Below are 19,438 nucleotides of genomic sequence, written 5' to 3'. Positions count from 1 at the left end.
GATGTTCTGCATATGCGCAAAGTGCTTGTAGACGCTTGTTCAAGCCTTTCGGTGTGAAATCCAATATCAGGATATCGTCCGCATATAGCATACAGACAATCGGAGAGCCCCCTAATAGTGGGGCGTTACCATCACTTGAAGACAAAAACGAAGGTAAGTCAGAAATGTATAGGGAGAATAATAATGGCGCTAATAGACATCCTTGTTTCAATCCATTTACAGTGGGTATCGCCTGGGATAGCCCTCTTTCGCCACCCAATAAAACCCTGAACCAGGTATCAGAATGGAGGCCCCTAACTAAATCCAAGAGCAGTGAGGGCATTCCGAGGGAAGATAGCTTCCTCCACAGCAGGGGGCGATCGACTTTGTCGAATGCTGTGGAGACATCTATGAACGCAGCATATACTCTTCCACCTCGGGCCCCTATGTATTTATCCGAAATTATCTGCAAGGCAGATAAATTATCCATTGTGCTGTGACCCTTACGGAAACCCGTCTGCTCCAATGGCAGCAACTAACCCCCATCTACCCAGTCAGAGATTAGTGTTAAAAGACATTTCGCAAATACTTTCCCTTTAGCGTCAAGCAAAGCTATTTGTCGATAATTTTGGGGCACATTCCTATCCCCCTTCTTGAACAGGGGTACCAATATACTCCCCCTCCAAGAGGGAAGAACAGTTCTATGTAGGAAGCAGAATCTATATACTGGAAATAGGATCTTGCTCCATGATTCGGCATCCTGTTTTAACACCGAAACTGGGAGCTCATCAGGGCCCATGGCGCCAGAAGAGCGCAAATCCTTTATGGCTGATTCGATGATTTTTTCAGAGGGCGGCTCAAACAACGGTCCGACATCGCCCAACCTTCTGTCGTCCTCAACAGGCCCATTACCAGCATATAATTGCGCAACATAACCCACCCAACCTTTTCTCGGAAATAGGAGGAGGAAGGGACCTGATTCTTGTTCCACAACCCTCACCAATAAGAGACCAAAATAGTCTTACATTCCCTCTATTTAAAGCCTCCCTTAACTTTATCCATAAGGAGTCTTCCCTCTCTTTTTTAATCTTTAACTTTACTCTACTTCTCCTTCTCCTTAGTAAGGTTATTTTACAAGACCTTTCTGTAGACCTATTCAAGTATTGTTCCCTAACAAGTGTGTTTATTTCTTTATTAAGCAAGCGTAGGGAGCTCGGAACAGGACTCGTATTTCTGTGCGAATTAGATTTTCTTGCGACCAGGGCTACCTCCCTCATAAACCCCACAAAATACGATATTTCCGACCCTTTCCAACTAGGCGGTGATTGCGTGCACTAATTACCCTGCAAGGATTAACTCAGTGAAGAGAGTGCACATACAAAAGACTGTTTGCGTGACAGGTGATTATTATACGAATGTATGTAGCATGTTGATCACCGTGTACGCGCTTATGCGTCACTGATACCTGTTCTCTTCTCCCATGTAGAATTCTCTCTTCCCCCATGTAAGAGTGACAACATGGTCATAATAAGGAGGGACTAACAATCCTCATAATCAATCAGATGGCAGCATTTACGAAAGAAAATGACAGAAGCCAATTAAAAACATGGGCGGAGAGTGGGCCGAGCTTCCACTCCACACTCCATACTCCATTACTGCATGCCTCGCAAAACGAGTAGCGCATGCGCGCTGCCGCTATAGGCTCAGCCTAAAAAAGGCTTGATGATGAAACCAAAACTAGTGGACCAGTGGTAGCATCATTCCACTAATGCGTGAATGAGTGCTTGTGCATGCACAAATGGAATTACACAGGCACCATTTCTTATATGTACTGATCGAAGACAATATACACACATTGTATTGTATTGTAATTGCATTTATATTGCGCTTACTACCCTGACAAAGCGTTGAAGCGCTTTTACGGCAAGTAGCATGCTACTCCGGGACCCTTATAGGATTAGTGTTGAATTAATATAGTGAAATATGAAAGTAATTAAAGTGGTGGATAGGTTAGTCAGTTATTTGGATTCTGAAGGATAGCGGAGGGGGATAGAAGCGGAAAAAAGGTTTGTATTTATATAGCGCTTGTTACCCCTGATGGGGTGTTGAAGCGCACATGGCTCTACAAATATTTTTTTATGCAAAAGTGACAATAAAAAAAAGGACAGTGAATGCTGGGGGAAAGTACAGGAGGAGTGGGTAGAGTCAGCGGGTTCAGGGGAAAGAAGAATAAGGCCAATAAAGAGTAAAAGCAAAGAACATGGGGTTTAGGAATCATATAAGGCAGTGGTTCCCAAACTTTTGACTCCTGAGGACCCCTATTGAGTCACTACGGGAAGCCGAGGACCCCCAAACAATTTGTACGATTTAAATTTCAAACATTAAAACAGTTGTTTGAAAAAAGAAAACACACTTGTGTACACCAAACAAATACTCGAATCTCTAAAGATCTTAATATTGTACATAAAGAATTAGCAAAATCGAAAACTTTTAATGAAATGGTTAGTGCTGCATCTCGGCGACTGTCTTTTCAATATTTGGTTCTAATTCGCAGAATGAGGCTCCTGCCAGGGCTAGACTGGAAATCCAATGCAGCCCTGGCAAATGTTGTCAGGGCAGTCCCAGTACTAAGGGGCCGATTAGGATGGCGGACGGACTTTGCCCGCCCGCCATCCCTGTGGAAAACGGGACCGCCCGCCACATGAGCGGCGGTCCCGCCATTCCAATTATTATGCACCCACCACACTGGCGGGCGCATCATGCATTTTTAACAATGCGACCGCGCGGTGCCTGCCGCTTTGTGTATGCAAATGCAGATAGGTACCACAGGTACCCCATGTCCACACCCCCTCTCGCCTTCACCATGGGGGCCCGCAGGGGGCTCCCAAAGTAAAGACTGCATGCCTTTCCGTGGCGGGATTGCCACCACGGAAAGGCATCTGCATGAGGCCATCCTAATATGGCTGGCGGTGCCTGGAAGACACGCCAGCCATATGAACCCTTTTCCGCCCCGGCTGCAAGGCGACCGGGGCGTAAAAGCGGCGGACGGTGTTTCCGTCCGCCGCGGTCCCGTCCGCCATTGTAATATGTTGGGGGGGAAATAGGTGGCGGACGGTCACGGATGTCGGGCGGATCGCCACCGATCCGTCCGCCATCCTAATCGGCCCCTGAGTGCAGTGAGTGAGCCTGGCCACTGCAAAGCAAACTTTGAGGGGCGCCCTCACCAAGAAAATATGGGGAAAAATGGTGCATTCTGCAATACATTTGTCATTATATATTGAATTGTATTTGCTTTTAAAGCATAGTAAATGATAACCTCACTATGCACCAATAGAACAATCTTTTTGGCGCTTTTCTATGAATCCTCACTATCACCCTCCAACAAAGTGCCTCTCTTCTCTCAATAGCCCGCTGTCACATGTATTTCATTTGTTTTATAGCATCTCTCATACACGTGTAGGTGTCAGAGCACTTTACATCACACACATACAGTGACAATAAATCGTACGTGTGTAAATCAGTGTATAGAAAATGTTTTGTTACATAATGCAAAGGGGACATTCACATGTCATCCATACAGGTGAGCATTTTTTCAGAGTGCTTGGTCTGGAAAAGCACAAAATCTTGATTCAGAATGTAACACGGTGGTTAGTTTTTACTTTAATTATAACAATTTAATTCTACCCAAACAAACCTTTTTGGCAATGTGAGAATTGTTAAATGCTGGGGAAAAAAGATAGCATACTAACGTGTACCATGCAGTTTGCATGCTGCTGTTTGATGGCAGGTCATAGCTGAAGGTGTTGGATTATGATTGTTACTGATAGACTGCACAATAACAAAAGAAAATCTGTGAAAAAGCAGTAACCCACTGAGCTATGCACATAAACAACTGTTTTTTTTATATGCATGGTACACATTCTTTGCAGCAGGCATATTAACCGTCTGAGCTATCTTAGATGAGTTAACCCTGCTACTGAAGAAAACACTCATCTCTCCCCAGCAGGTACATTAATCACTGGAGTTATCTTGACACTTTAATTGTTACCCAAAAACAACAGATTATTCAAGGAACTTTTAAGTGCTTTTAAAACTGCTGCTTGTGGACCCCCTGGGAATGTGTCACGGACCCCTGGGGGTCCGCGGACCACAGTTTGGGAAACACTGATATAAGGGATCGAGCCACAGAGCATGAGTTGGAGGAAGAAGTATATGAGAGAAAACAGCACACAAGTGAAAGAGCAACAAGGAGGAAACTGGCCTACACATTTAGAGGGAAGACGAAGGAGAGATCTAAACACAAGATCGACAAGGAAAGCCATCAAATAAGTGAGTGAGAGAATAAAGGCAGCCAAAGGAAAACAATTGGCAGGTGTAGACCCATGTGTGTTCTTGGTAAGCCCACAAGAGGCCTTGCAACGTCTGGAAGGCAAGGATCAAAAAACATGGTTCAAGAAGAACATTCTGATTTTGTGTACATAATCAAGTCACACTGAATTAACATACAATGCACTTATTTACTGAACACAGTGAGCACAATGTATTAATATAGGCCACAAAATAATTGCACATAATGCATTGTTCTTTGGTGGTAAAGGGACAGAGAACAAGATGTCCAAGAGGTTCACAGCACAATGTGTAACTAAAAAAACAGGATTCAAATCTCAGCTTTCCAACATGGTTATTTTGTGGGACCCTATAAAAATGTGTAAAAAATATAAATACCTAGGCGCAGCTATTGTGCATTAACTGATATATTACATCATAACTTTTAGTGGACGTTTTGCAAAAATCAGTACAAATATATTGTTTTACACAGTATCTTGAATGTTGGTAAATTTTTACAAGCTTGTGATAATGGGAACAAACCTCCTTACCTGTGTCTAATATATTTTTAAACACAAACGAACACTGCAAGCAGAACGACTTTGAAAGTATTAGTAACAATTGTACTACAAGACTGGTATTGATGAAGAATGGTAATGAAATTGTTCAGATGAAAGATTACTACTGCAAGACTGTAAGAAAGAAGAAGAGAAGATAATCTAATGCCACAGTCAGAATATAACACCCCGCTCTTTAGCATCCTCGGTCAGTGTACAGTTTCAAGCTCTGGGTGTTGTTGTGAGGCTGTCAATAGGGTTTGCTCCAGCAGAAGGAACAACTGGTAAAAATGTCAGGAGTCTTGTTATTGCTGCCCATCCTCGCGTAAAACCTCAGCAGCGAAACTTAGGGTGGACACCCTTTGCTAGTGGAAGCGATGAGCCATCCTTGTACAGATATTCTGATTAATCCAAGGATTTACAATTTGCATTTCACACCTTGCCAACTCTAGTATGTCTCAATGTTTGGCAAATGTTTGTACCCATGCAGCGACAGGATAGAACATTAATCCCAAAGCAACCTGAGATCATAGCATACATGTATTTGTAGCAGAAATTTCCAGGTAATCTTTTGTCCAATACACAGGGTTATCTTACAGCTTTTAGTTTTCAGTTGTTCATTTATTACAGCTGTGGTTGGACTATCAAACACTGATTATCGATTAACGCCACAGCAAAGATGTCAGCATTACTGTAATTATCTAAGGAAATGCAACGATTAGGCCAAGCTTGCATCAAATATATCAAGGGTGCCACCCATTACACCAGCAGAAACACGAGTAAACCATGAGTGCCTAAAATAATACAGGATGGATCACCCCTTATGGCAGGATCACTGTTCTGTGAAGAGTTAAAATTATGTCCAAGACTGCCGTCAGTCTTGGATATAACTTCCAAGATGCATCCCTCACAGCAGCTGCAAGTCATCTCCATGAGATATAGGACTTGATTTCATGTACATATGCTAATTCTTGGCAGTTCCCTCCAAGCTGATCTGAGTGCTACAGTATGTTGATGCACCAGTAAATCAATGAGGATTCCAATTAAACAGTTTTTAACAAGAGCAATACGACACTGGTTCTGCAAAAAAAAAAAAAAGATTCCATTATCTCTTCTCTCCAATCTCACGAGTGTGGATTTTCTTGTGCAGCTTTAAGTAGCCGCTGGTACTGAAAGCCTTCTTGCACTCAGTACATTTATAAGGTTTTACCCCTGTGTGGCATCGATGGTGTATTGTTAGATGGGACTTAGTAGTGAAAGCTTTGTCGCATTCAGTACATGGATATGGCTTCTCACCGCTATGGGTTCTCTTATGCTCTATTAATGCTCTGTTTTTAATAAAAGCTTTGTCACACTCAGAACACTTATATGGTTTCTCACCAGTATGGATTCTCTGGTGTATCAATAGATATGCTTTATCAATGAAAGCCTTTTCACATTCTGAGCATTTATGTGGTTTTACCCCAGAGTGTAATTTCTGGTGTCGTGTTAGCTGTCCCTGTGATCTATAAGCCTTGTCTTCACATTGCATACACTTATATGGTTTTTCCCCAGTGTGTATTCTGCAGTGTACTATTAGCTGTTGCTTTCGAAAGAAAGCCTTGTCACACTCTGTGCATTTATAGGATTTCTCGTCACTATGAATTATCTGGTGCCAGGTTAGTTGTCCTTTCTCACTGAAGGCTTTGTCACACTGCGAGCATTGAAATGGCCTTAATCCTGTGTGGCGTGCTTGGTGACACTTGAGAATGGATTTTGTACTGAAGGCTTTGCTGCACTCGGAACATTTATAAAGTTTTTCCCCAGTGTGGGTGTTGTGATGCTGCCAGAGTTGGTGTTTTGTGAGAAAAGCCTTCTCACATTCAGTACATTTGTGTGGTCTTAACCCTGTGTGGTGTGCTTGGTGTCTCTGTAGAAGATCATTTACATGGAAAGCTTTGTCACACTCAGTACATTTGTAGCGTTTTTCCCCAGTGTGGACTTTCTGATGGCGCATGAAGGTTCCTTTTGCAGCAAAAGACTTGTTACATTCAGTACATTTATGTGGTCTCTCCCCGGTATGGACTCTGTGATGGTTCAATAAAGATTTCCTAAAAAAGAAAGCTTTGTCGCATTCAGAACATTGATGTGTTTTTACCTTGGAATGGTATTTTTCATGTTGTGAGAGATGTTGTTTTGAAATGAAGGTTTTGCCACATTTTGAACATATGTAGGGTCTTAGCCCTGAGTGACTTGCTTCGTGTTGCCTCAGAGATTCACTTCTATTAAACGATTTCTCACATGTAGTGCATTTGTATGGCTTCTCCCCAGAGTGAATTAACTGGTGTCTCACAAGACCTAATTTAAAGGAAAAGTTTTTGTTGCACAGAGTACATTTATTTGGCCTTTTCTCACTGTGTTTCTTTTCAGGACTCATTTGTAAAGTTTCCTAACATATATTTATTGTTTGGACTAAATTGGTGTGAAATCTCCTAAGAGTATGGTTACTAGGTTTGAGTTGCTATGGTAAGTCACTCTACTGTCTCGTTCAAGCTGTTAGCATGGAAGATTTTGTCAAGTTCAGAGCATATGTATGGTCTCTCCTGTGTTACTCTTCTGATATTCCGAATTCCCTGTAGCCAGCTTCAGTACTTTAGTGTGGTCTGGCTCCTCTATGTTTCTTCTGATGCTCCATGTTCCCTTTACACGTGCTGTGTTATGTTCAGTACATTTGCGTGGCATGTCTCTCGTGTGACTTTTGAGGACTAAAAGTTCTCTTAAATGATGACGTTACATATTTGGTGGATATTGATTGCCTAGCTGGTGTAAGACCGGGCGTACACAAAGTAATATTTGCTCTGGAATTCCTCTTTACAGTAATCACACTGATGGGCAATCTGTAATGGGTTAAGGTTTCCAAGTCTTAGTTCACATTTTTTTAACTTAAATGCACCAAATTAGTTTTCTTCACCTGGTGCCTGGGAAGAAGCTTCTTGGATCACAACAAGAAGGTGTCCAAACTTCTGAATGAATTATACACCAAGTTGTTTATCGGTTTCCTTAGTACTGCTCTTTTGTGACCTGTTAGATTGACAGAAAAATAGAATAAGTGTTTCATGAGACAAACTAAATACAAATCACTTGAAATAATCCATATAAAATACCTGTGTTTTACTAGTAATCTATGCTGAAGAAAGATTGGAAACATTTTAGCACACATCAAAGGGTGAATAAACAGGATTATCATCGATTATAGCTCCTCCGCAAAATACAGTTTATCCTACGACAATGTACACAACACGGATTAAGACTTCCCCCTGTACGAGCCTTACTTTTATTTTTACACAATCCTCATTTAAGTTTACTCTAAAAATATTCTAAATATAACAACAAACAATATGAGTAATTATGGTAGCAAATAAATCAACATGAAAAGTGGTAAACCAGGGAAAAACATCATGAAGTGCTGCTTAATGGAGAAAATACCAACAAGAGTGACGTTTAGATTGTCTTGCAATGTTTAATCTACTTTTCTGGGATACCTATATTTTCCTACTTGTCTACTTAAGGTCACCCCATGACGATGAGATTGCACTTATGCCTTCAATGTAGCTTTTCGATATGAACAACAAACTAATTTAAGATTTTTAGGTCTGGCATGGAAAAACCATCATGCAAATGTACACAAAGGTGTTATGGATCTACACGCTTCAGCCATTGGCTTGTTTCTGGAAGCCACCGAAAATTATTGTTTGCTTTGAAGTATCCTTAATATTTAGGATCAGTTGTTTTGTTCATTTCATTCTCTTTCTTGTTTCTGGTGTCACGTACAAGGATTAATGGTTTGCATTGTTTCAGTGTGTCCCGAGGAGTGCTCCTTTGCAATTAATACATTTAAGACCAGCCTTAAATTGTCTTTGCTCTAGTTTTGAGAGGAACATTGCTGTGCTTATTATAGTCGTACAGAACAATAGCCTGCTACCCCTTCCTTGTCGTTCCTCATCAGCATGCAATGTCAAGGTTTCCAAAATCAAAAAAGTTAATTGTGGTGGCAGATGTTTTATCTACTGTACAGCAAAAAGATGGCCCTCCATGCCTTTCTCACTTAAAGCCTGTACAAGCCTTTATGCTTTCAGAAAAGGCCTGGAAACATGTCATCAATTATCTCTTTTTGGGACTGGTTTCTCTGCTTGGCACTGTAGTCTTTTCATTTGTCTTCTCTACAGAAAGCATCACATAGATGCCCTTAGGCAACAGTGGTGCTTTATAAATAATTACTTCATTTCTTTTCAAAGCCCTAGCACCAGATACTAAGGAGAACTTCTTAGTTTGCATGGCTATGCGAGTGCAATAGCAATTTGTATCTAATTTTCCAGAAACCATTAGGAGAGCTATTAAGAAAAGGCACAGTTTGAATGGACTACTGAACAACAGAAAGATTTCGATGTCATAAAAGCTCACATTACTGGTGCACCAACACTTTGCCCTTTCTGTATAGGAAAAACGAGTAATTACAACAGATGCTTGTTTGTATAGTGTCGGAGTTGAGGTATCACAAACATAAGGCAATAAAGAATGGACTGTTGTATTTGTAAACCACACACTGCATATCTATATCCAAGAGAAGACAGGCAATGACAGAAAGGGAGTTACAACTGTGCGCATGACTACAGAACATATTCGGAATAAAGTGTGGGGCGCTCAATTTATACTAAGAAGGGACCAAAAGACTTCAGGAAGTATCCTTTCTCCAAGTGAAGGTTGAGATGCTACTGTCCACACTGCCAGACCGGTTTCCAAGATGCAGGAGTACAGTTTTACAATTGAATATGTGTCTGGGAAGGGAAGCTGACTCTGACAACAGTTTGCTGGCCCAGGTAACCTGTAAGGAGCGGGGAAACGAATAACACAGGTGATATGGATGTTGTATGGACAGTAAGTGATTACATTCTTTAGGGAGGTGTTCTTTGAGGAAGGTTTTCCAAATTGCCTTTTAAACGACAATGGTCTGTGTTGGACCCGGCCTCGTGGCGTTGTTCGCCTCTGTCCTTCCACACCCTGTGAGCGTAGTCCTGTACCCCGAGTCCCCTGCGCAGCCTCCCTGTTAGCCCAGCCTGCACCCCGAGCCTGGTCGCCCTACTCCAGTTAAGCCTAGATCCCCCTAGCACCTCGACCAGGCCTGCCTTTCCCGTCCCACACTCGGCTCCGAGCGCCTAACCTTGCATGCGCCACCAGACCCGGACGCCATCTTCCCTTCCCGACATCCCTGTCTCCCTGGGCCTAGCGTGACCCCGGCCCCAGCGAAACCCAGACTACAAAGGCGCGCCAGTCCCGGCTGGGGGGTAAAGCGCTCCCCGAGTGAGATAAGCCAGGGAGTTTCGATGGCACCTCCGGCCTCCCCTGAGAGACTGGAATCTGTCACACCTTTGGCCTCCGCCTGTGGGCCAGTTTCGATTGCACCTCTGGCCTCCCCGAGTGCTGGCTCCAGACCCGCTGGGCGTCTGGGAATTCCCGGACCCCTCTTTTCAAAAGGATCAAAGAGCCGACCGCAGGACCTCGCCCACAACCAGCCCCAGGGCTCGCGCCCTCCGCCTGCGAGGGTCCGGACATCAAAGGGCTAATGGACTATATCTGGGCCCGCCGGACAACTAGCGGGCAGTTGTATCTTGGACCTGAAGCCTGCTGATCTGATCGCGGCTGACCCTAAGAAGAACTCATCTTGAACCTCTGAGCCCTGCTGACGCTGTTGCGGCTCCCTCTTCGCAACAAGGAACTGAACCATCGGAGCCCTGCTGACGCTGTCGCGGCTCGAGCTGAACTTGTAACCATCGGAGCCCTGCTGACGCTGTCGTGGCTCGACCTCTAAGACCACCGGAGCCCTGCTGACGCTGTCGCGGCTCGAGCTGAACTTGTAACCATCGGAGCCCAGCTGACGCTGTCGCGGCTCGACCTCTAAGACCACCGGAGCCCTGCTGATGCTGTCGCGGCTCAAGCTTGAACCTGCAACCATCCAAGCCCTGCTGACGCTGTTGCGGCTCTTCACGAACTTCTCCAGATCAAGCCCGGCTGACCTCGTCGCGGCTCGAGGAGTACTCTGGTCCGGCTGGACCATCGAGGCCACCATCCCGACCGAGCCGACTCGACGGAGGTGAAGCAACCAGTACGACCATCATCGTCCGTACCCCCCGGCTCGAGGATTGAGAGCTGTGCGTAGGGTACGCCCCGTACTGCCCCAGAGACTAAAAGACTGTCCCACTTCCCCCTTCTTGAACCCTCAACGACTTTGTGATCCTCCGATCACTGTGTACATAAGAGTGCTTCCTTCTTTTATTCCGTATATAAAGAACTTGTTACTAAGAACCCAACGGTGTGGTGTCTGTTCGTAAGTGTGGTGTGAGCTCAGTGTGTACGATTCTAGACTCGAAGTCCTCCCCGGTGAGGACCTCACGATAAGACTCGGCAAGATCTGTGGGAGAGGTGGGTCTTGGGGTGACCGGGTGAGCATAACCTGGCCCTCTGAGATTGCCCCTTCCAACATTGGTGGCAGCGTCGCGATAAGAACCTACGTCTAGAGATCGTACAGTACTGACACCCTACCCGAACAAAGAAGAACAACCATGAGCATCACGGAAGACGAGACTACCTTCCGGGTGGAGCTCCTGAAGGACTATACGCACCGACAAATGAAGCAATTCTGCAAAGATCTCCACATCCCGACAACGGGATTAAATACCAAAGAAGACTTTCATCAAGCCCTAACCGCCTGGGTGGAGGCCGGAGCACAACCTCCAGCACCGACAGAAGCCGATGGAGGGGGAGCACCCCTGACCGAAACCCACGCCCCAGAGCAAGAAAGGGCAGAGTCCCCGACGCGGACTCACAGCACAGAGAGAGGTCTGTTTCAAGAAGAGATGACCGACCGAGAACGCAACCGAACCCACGAGCTAGAACTAGCCTGTCTGAAGATGGAAGGAGAACTCAAGCTGGCCGAGAAGAAGCTAGCCATCGAGCAGCTGCGGCTGCAGGGAGAACTGGAGGAGAAGAAACTCCAGAGAGAACTGGAGGAGAAGAAACTCCAGAGAGAACACGAAGGGAAAAGACTCCAGCTGGAGCACGAGCGCAGCATGAAGGAGATCGAACTAAAGGCCAGGACCGAAGACCACAGAACATCGGTGACCCGAGAGTCCGTTCCCCCGGTGGAATCCAAGGTCCAGATCCCCAAGGATGTGGTCAAAGAATATTATAAAAACGATGATATCCAACAATGGTTCAGGGCCTACGAGGTCGCCATGACCTCCCACCGAGTTCCGCAGAAAGATTGGGGAGCCGGGCTGTGGGGGCGATTCCTGAGTGAGGGGAGAGACACCCTACTCGACCTACCGTCGGCCGAACAGACCTCCTACAGCCACATGAAAGAGGCTCTCCTCACAAGGTACGGACTCACCCCTGAAATGTACCGCCAACGCTTCAGATAATGTAAGAAAATCCCCGGCACCACATGGGTGGAATATGTCAACTTCTACAGCCGGACCCTGGAAGGGTGGATCAAGGGCAGCAAAGTATCCACCTTCGAGGGGCTCATCGACCTCATTGCCTACGAGCATTTGTCTCTGAACTGCTTTGTGGAACTCCGACAGCACCTCCTGGACAGCAAGTTGGCTGACCCCCGGAAGCTCTCCGTCGAGGCCGATCGCTGGGTGAGCACCAGAGTACCCCGGGGGCCCGGGGGAGACTCTGGCCGAAACGAACAAGGACCATCCCGGCCGAGGGGAGGAGGGGGTCAGAATAGACAGAGGGGATCCCAGATAGGGTCCCCGCGCAGTCCCCCCAGAAACCAGCCCGGCACCTCGCCTCCCACAGCGCGCGCAGGGTTCCCCCCAGCCAGGCCAGGGCCCGAGTCAGCCAAACCTGCTTCCATTGCCAGCAACCAGGGCACTATGCCAATGACCTCCGTTGCCCTTTATTCAAGAAGCCTGCCGCTGCAGGGCCTCCCGTGCGCCACATCACCTCAGTAGCCCTAGAAGAGGAGGGGGAAGAGGAGTTCGAGGGAGCTGACCTCGCAGCCATGATGTTAGTCTCCCTGGGTGGTAGGGAGATGGTCCCAGGAGCCCCCCTGCCCGACAACACCGAGAAGTACCGACAGCAGGTGACTGTCAATGGCCACCACATAGGGGCGCTCCGGGACACCGGGGCCAGTATCACCGCAGTCAAACGGCACCTAGTCACTGAAGCCCAGATTGTTCCCCACCTCTCCTGCAGGGTGATCGCAGCTGATAACTCCGTCCGCACCTGCCGGATAGCTCAAGTCCCGTTCGAATGGGGGGGGCGTCTCCGGAGAGTTACGAGTGGCGGTCCGCTCCGACAAGCCCGTGGACTGCCTGCTCGGCAACGATCTAGAGAGCTCCCCATGGCAGCGGGTTGAGAAAAGGACCCACTTGGAGATGGTGGGCCTGCCCGAATGGGCCTGTGTGAACACCCGGTCGATGACCGCCCGAGGGGCAACCCCAGAGGCAGCACCGGCTACCCCCGAGGACCCCGAGGTCCCTGCATCCTCTGAGACCCCTGAGCTGTTACCCGGGGAAAGCTTCCCCCCCCGACGCAGGCCCCCTCGGCCCTGGCGTCGAACCGACCCTGAGCTTGGACGACCTTCCTGAGCTGGCCCAGTGGCGCCAGGAAGGAGGACCGTCCCGAGAAGAATTCTGCCTAGAACAGACCTCCTGTCCATCCTTGGTTGGGCCGCGGCAGCAGGCCGCCGCCCAGGCCACCGGTGACCAGTCCGGCTCCCACTTTGTCTATTGGGAGAACGGCCTCTTGTACAGCGAACAAAAGTCTGCCGAGCTAGGGTCAGCCCGAGTGCTGGTGGTACCCCTACGCTTCCGCGGCTTTCTCCTGAACCTGGCCCACGACGTGCCCCTGGCGGGACACTTGGGGCAAGACAAAGTGTATCACCGCCTAGTCACCCACTTCTACTGGCCGGGCATGCGCTCTGATGTGGAGGCCCACTGTAAGTCCTGCCCCACGGGTCAGTCCAGCGGAAAGAGCGGAGGGAAGCGCAAGGCCCCCCTCCAACCCTTCCCCGTGGTCAGTACCCCCTTTGAAAGGGTGGGAATCAACATCGTGGGCCCCCTCGACCCCCGGACCTCCCTGGGTCACCACTTTATCCTTGACCTGGTGGACCATGCCACCCGCTACCCCGAAGCCATTCCCCTCCGAACGGTGACGGCCCCCGTAGTGGGGCGGGCCCTCACGGCCATCTTCTCTCGGGTGGGATTCCCCCGAGAAGTCGTCAGCGACCGAGGGACCAACTTCATCTCGAAATACATGAAGTCCCTCTGGCAACAATGTGGGGTGACGTACAAAGTCACCACCCCATATCACCCCCAGAGTAAAGGTCTGGTGGAACGATTCAACCGGACCCTCAAGGGAATGATCATGGGTCTCGAAGAGCCCCTGAGGCGTAAGTGGGACGTCCTCCTTCCCTGTCTCCTCTTCGCGTACCGCGAAGTCCCCCAGAAGTCCCTGGGGTTCAGCCCCTTCGAGTTCCTCTACGGGCACCCCGTCAGGGGACCCCTCAGCCTGGTCAAGGAAGGGTGGGAGACGGCGGCCCTAGAGCCCCCTCCCGATGTGTTTCGATACATTCTGGCCTTCCGGAACCAGACTAGGAAGTTCCGAGAACTGGCCGAGGCCAACCTCGAGGCTAGTCAAGAAGAAATGAAACGGTGGTATGACCAGAATGCCACTCTGGTCGAGTTTCAGCCCGGACAGCAGGTCTGGGTGATGGCCCCTGTGGAGCCCTGTGCCCTACAAGACAAGTGGACAGGACCCTTTAAGGTGGTGGAGCGCAAGAGTCAGGTGACTTATCTCATCGATGTACAGTCCCCCAGGAACCCCTTGAGGGTCCTCCACGTGAACCGCCTCAAGCCCCACTTCGCCCGGTCCGAGTTGAGCTTGCTCCTCGCCACGGACGATGGAGAAGAAGAAGAAACGGAGTCTCTCCCCGACCTCCTGTGCGTGAAGGAAAAAGATGACTCCGTAGAGGGTGGGAGTCTCTCCTCCTCCCTCTCTCCCGAGCAGCGCGAGGACTGTCGCCAGTTACTGGGACAGTTCTCGGACCTCTTCTCCCTCACCCCCGGCGTCACCAGCTGGTGCGTCCACGACGTGGACACCGGGGATAGCCCACCAGTACGGCACAGGGCCTACCGCGTCCCTGACCGAGTCCGGGCCTGCATCAAGGCCGAGGTAACAAAGATGCTAGCTCTCGGGGTGGTCGAAGCCTCTGACAGCCCATGGGCTAGCCCCGTGGTCCTGGTTCCGAAGGCAGCCGCCCCCGGGGCTGTTCCCGAGCTGAGGTTCTGCGTTGACTACCGCGGGCTCAACGCAGTCACCAGAACCGATGCGCATCCCATCCCCCGAGCAGACGAGCTTATTGATCGCCTCGGGGCTGCTCGCTTCCTTAGCACGTTCGACCTGACCAGCGGATACTGGCAGATCGCCCTCACCAAGGGAGCTAGGGAAAGATCTGCGTTTTCCACCCCGGATGGTCACTACCATTTCCGGGTGATGCCCTTTGGGATGAAAAACGCCACCTTCCAAAGGCTGGTAAACCAGGTACTGGCGGGGTTGGAAGAGTTCAGCGCTGCGTATCTGGACGATATCGCAGTTTACAGTTCCCACTGGCCCGAGCACCTCCAGCACCTCTGGGCGGTGCTGACGGCCCTGAGAAGGGCCGGTCTCACCATTAAGGCAAGCAAGTGCCAGATCGGACAAGGGTCCGTAGTCTACCTCGGGCACCAGGTCGGAAGCGGCCTCGTAGCCCCCCTCCAGCCCAAGATCGATGCAATCGTGGCCTGGGAGGCCCCCACGACCCAGATGGAAGTGCGGGCGTTCCTAGAGCTCACGGGGTACTACTGAAGGTTCATCAAAGGGTACGGCAGCATTGTAGCCCCCCTCACGGAGTTAACCTCCAAGAACCAGCCGAAGACAGTCAGCTGGACCCCCACCTGCCAAGAGGCGTTCGAGACTTTGAAAGACGCCATGTGCACCGCCCCCGTCCTACAGGCCCCCGACTACTCCCGAGAATTTGTAGTTCAGACGGACGCGTCCGAGCATGGCATCGGAGCAGTTCTGTCCCAGGTGAACGAGAGCGGCCTAGACCAACCAGTAGCATTCATTACCCGGAGGCTACTCCCTCGAGAACAAAGGTGGAGCACCATCGAGCGGGAGGCCTTCGCGGTGGTTTGGGCCCTGAAGAAGCTGAGGCCCTACCTGTTCGGTACTCACTTCCGGGTCCAGACCGACCACCGACCCCTCCGGTGGCTAATGCAGATGAGAGGGGAGAACCCCAAATTGCTGCGCTGGTCCATCTCCCTCCAGGGGATGGACTTCACTGTTGAGCACCGGCCTGGTGCTGACCACGCCAACGCAGACGGCCTGTCCCCATTCTTCCGCCTCAGCGAAGAGAACCCCCAAGAGGATGGGTAGTTCTCCCCGCCTTCAGCTGGGGGGGACACGTGTTGGACCCGGCCTCGTGGCATTGTTCGCCGCTGTCCTTCCACACCCTGTGAGCGTAGTCCTGTACCCCGAGTCCCCTGCGCAGCCTCCCTGTTAGCGCAGCCTGCACCCCGAGCCTGGTCGCCCTACTCCAGTTAAGCCTAGATCCCCCTAGCACCTCGACCAGGCCTGCCATTCCCGTCCCACACCCGGCTCCGAGCACCTAACCTTGCATGCCCCACAAGGCCCGGACGCCATCTTCCCTTCCCGACATCCCTGTCTCCCTGGGCCTAGCGTGACCCCGGCCCCAGCAAAACCCAGACTCCAAAGGCGCGCCAGTCCCGGCTGGGGGGTAAAGCGCTCCCCGAGTGAGATAAGCCAGGGAGTTTCGATGGCACCTCCGGCCTCCCCTGAGAGACTGGAATCTGTCACACCTTTGGCCTCCGCCTGTGGGCCAGTTTCGATTGCACCTCTGGCCTCCCCGAGTGCTGGCTCCAGACCCGCTGGGCGTCCGGGAATTCCCGGACCCCTCTTTTCAAAAGGATCAAAGAGCCAACCGCAGGACCTCGCCCACAACCAGCCACAGGGCTCGCGCCCTCCGCCTGCGAGGGTCCGGACATCAAAGGGCTAATGGACTATATCTGGGCCCGCCGGACAACTAGCGGGCAGTTGTATCTTGGACCTGAAGCCTGCTGATCTGATCGCAGCTGACCCTAAGAAGAACTCATCTTGAACCTCTGAGCCCTGCTGACGCTGTTGCGGCTCCCTCTTCGCAACAAGGAACTGAACCATCGGAGCCCTGCTGACGCTGTAGCGGCTCGAGCTGAACTTGTAACCATCGGAGCCCTGCTGACGCTGTCGCGGCTCGACCTCTAAGACCACCGGAGCCCTGCTGACGCTGTCGCGGCTCGAGCTGAACTTGTAACCATCGGAGCCCTGCTGACGCTGTCGCGGCTCGACCTCTAAGACCACCGGAGCCCTGCTGACGCTGTCGCGGCTCAAGCTTGAACCTGCAACCATCCGAGCCCTGCTGACGCTGTCGCGGCTCCTCACGAACTTCTTCAGATCAAGCCCTGCTGACCTCGTCGCGGCTCGAGGAGTACTCTGGTCCGGCTGGACCATTGAGGCCACCATCCCGACCGAGCCGACTCGACGGAGGTGAAGCAACCAGTACGACCATCATCGTCCGTATCCCCCGGCTCGAGGATTGAGAGCTGTGCGTAGGGTACGCCCCGTACTGCCCCAGAGACTAAAAGACTGTCCCACTTCCCCCTTCTTGAACCCTCAACGACTTTGTGATCCTCCAATCACTGTGTACATAAGAGTGCTTCCTTCTTTTATTCCGTATATAAAGAACTTGTTACTAAGAACCCAACGGTGTGGTGTCTGTTCGTAAGTGTGGTGTGAGCTCAGTGTGTACGATTCTAGACTCGAAGTCCTCCCCGGTGAGGACCTCACGATAAGACTCGGCAAGATCTGTGGGAGAGGTGGGTCTTGGGGTGACCGGGTGAGCATAACCTGGCCCTCTGAGATTGCCCCTTCCAACAGTCTGCAAATGATTTCGCAAGATATGAAGGACCTTCTTAAGAATAGTAGTGTGGACCACATCACAAAGGGCCTTTATGTAATGAGCGGTTTGTGAGGTTTAATAGAGTTCCTAAAAAATACACCAGAGAGGCGAGGAGTTGCCACGGTGATTCGAAAAATTATATTCAGCAAGATTATAGAGTTATCACATCACTCCGCAAAGTGCTAGATGGGTGAGTTTTTAAACTGCTTGAAGAACGTGAACCTGCTTCTGACTTGCATTCATGGTAGCTTTAACGACCTAATGTGGTTAGGAGCAACAGGGAGAGGAAGTAGAACAGAGGGCTTTTTTGTAAGTAGTACAAAATGAAGGAGAAATATGATGAGGAAAAGAAAGTGTGATTGTCTACTTTCAAAGAAGGCGATTGGATTTCCTATTGCAAACCAGGATGAACTGCCGAGAGTGTAGTGACACAGGATGGCAAGGTTTGGAATGTCCGGAATGTGGCAAATTATAGTAATGGTTTGTATAGTATAGTGCCCAACTTAGGCTCCACCCATCAAAAGATGTGAGCACTTTTATTGAAATGTTTCAGTGTCCCCCAAATACTGTACCAGGGCGCTCAAGGTGGAGATTCGGTTGGCTTTTTCAGGAGACCCCCAGAGCGAAAAAGGTTTCAGGCAGGGCCTTATATAGTTGATGCTATTCAGCCAGTGTTCCAAAGACACAAGGACTTTTCTCCCAGGCCATGCTTTCTTTTGCTGATATTTATAGGGCTCAAACTTGACCAATTACATTACAAGGACACATTCATTTGTTTGCTGGCCACATGAAAATTAACTGATTTGCCCAGAATCACAGGATGTTGAGCCGGTATCGCCGAGACTCGAACCTTGTTCCCAGTGCCAAAGTCAGTAGCCGTGGATCCTTTTACCATGACCAGCACCACCATGTTCTGCATCCTGGGCGCATGAAAAACCACAGCAGATTTGATTTGCATTCTTATGTATGCCACACCAAATTGCAGCAGATGACGCCCCATACCCCTCCCGCAAGGTTTCTATGACAGTGGAGCTACTGCACATTCAGCATCGAACACACGGAGGTACCCAACCTCTGAATGTGGAGGGACGGGTGGTTGCAGCAGTTAACGTCTTAGGGTTTCTTGTTGCTCGGATGGGTGTCATTTATGATATTTAGATGTTTCCCTCGTCTTCATAGATTGATTTTGTTTGCAAAAGTAACTATACTCTAGTCCCTCCCAACTTCTTGCAAGGGGGGCCTCCTTGACCACAATATCATGGGAGGGGTGTCAACCTGGAGGGGTGAGCAGGGCGTGGCAGTCTCTGCCCCCACCAACCACACCACACTTCTATGCATATACGTGATGACGATGCACATGCCCCGTGTGTCCCCCCTCCACACTTATACAGACGTCATCAGCTATTTCCAGGCCCTGCCATCTCGCTCTCAGCACCTGGAAGCCATCTACTTATCTCTGCTTTGTTTGATACCATGCTTAATATCCAGCTCTCCGTTTGTCATCGTCAACTTTGCAGCACCTGCCGGCGTAGGGATA

General features: G+C 49.7%; 2 protein-coding genes across 2 annotated transcripts in view; both read right to left on the bottom strand.

The window, feature by feature from the left end:
• LOC144806481 (ribonuclease inhibitor-like) overlaps positions 1-19,438 on the bottom strand; it is a 247,136-nt gene that overhangs the window by 202,496 nt on the left and 25,202 nt on the right. The gene's annotated exons all lie outside the window — the stretch shown is intronic.
• LOC144806482 (uncharacterized) lies at positions 5,838-7,414 on the bottom strand. Its single transcript, XM_078672837.1, has one exon. It carries the CDS (start codon positions 7,276-7,278, stop codon positions 5,968-5,970), a length of 1,311 nt encoding a protein of 436 aa, XP_078528963.1. The 5' UTR covers positions 7,279-7,414; the 3' UTR covers positions 5,838-5,967.

Source organism: Lissotriton helveticus (assembly GCF_964261635.1).
Source record: "Lissotriton helveticus chromosome 1_1 unlocalized genomic scaffold, aLisHel1.1 SUPER_1_unloc_78, whole genome shotgun sequence".
Taxonomy (NCBI): Eukaryota; Metazoa; Chordata; class Amphibia; order Caudata; family Salamandridae; genus Lissotriton; species Lissotriton helveticus.
Note: the sequence above shows the minus strand (reverse complement) of the source record. Positions and strands in the feature narration are given on the sequence as shown.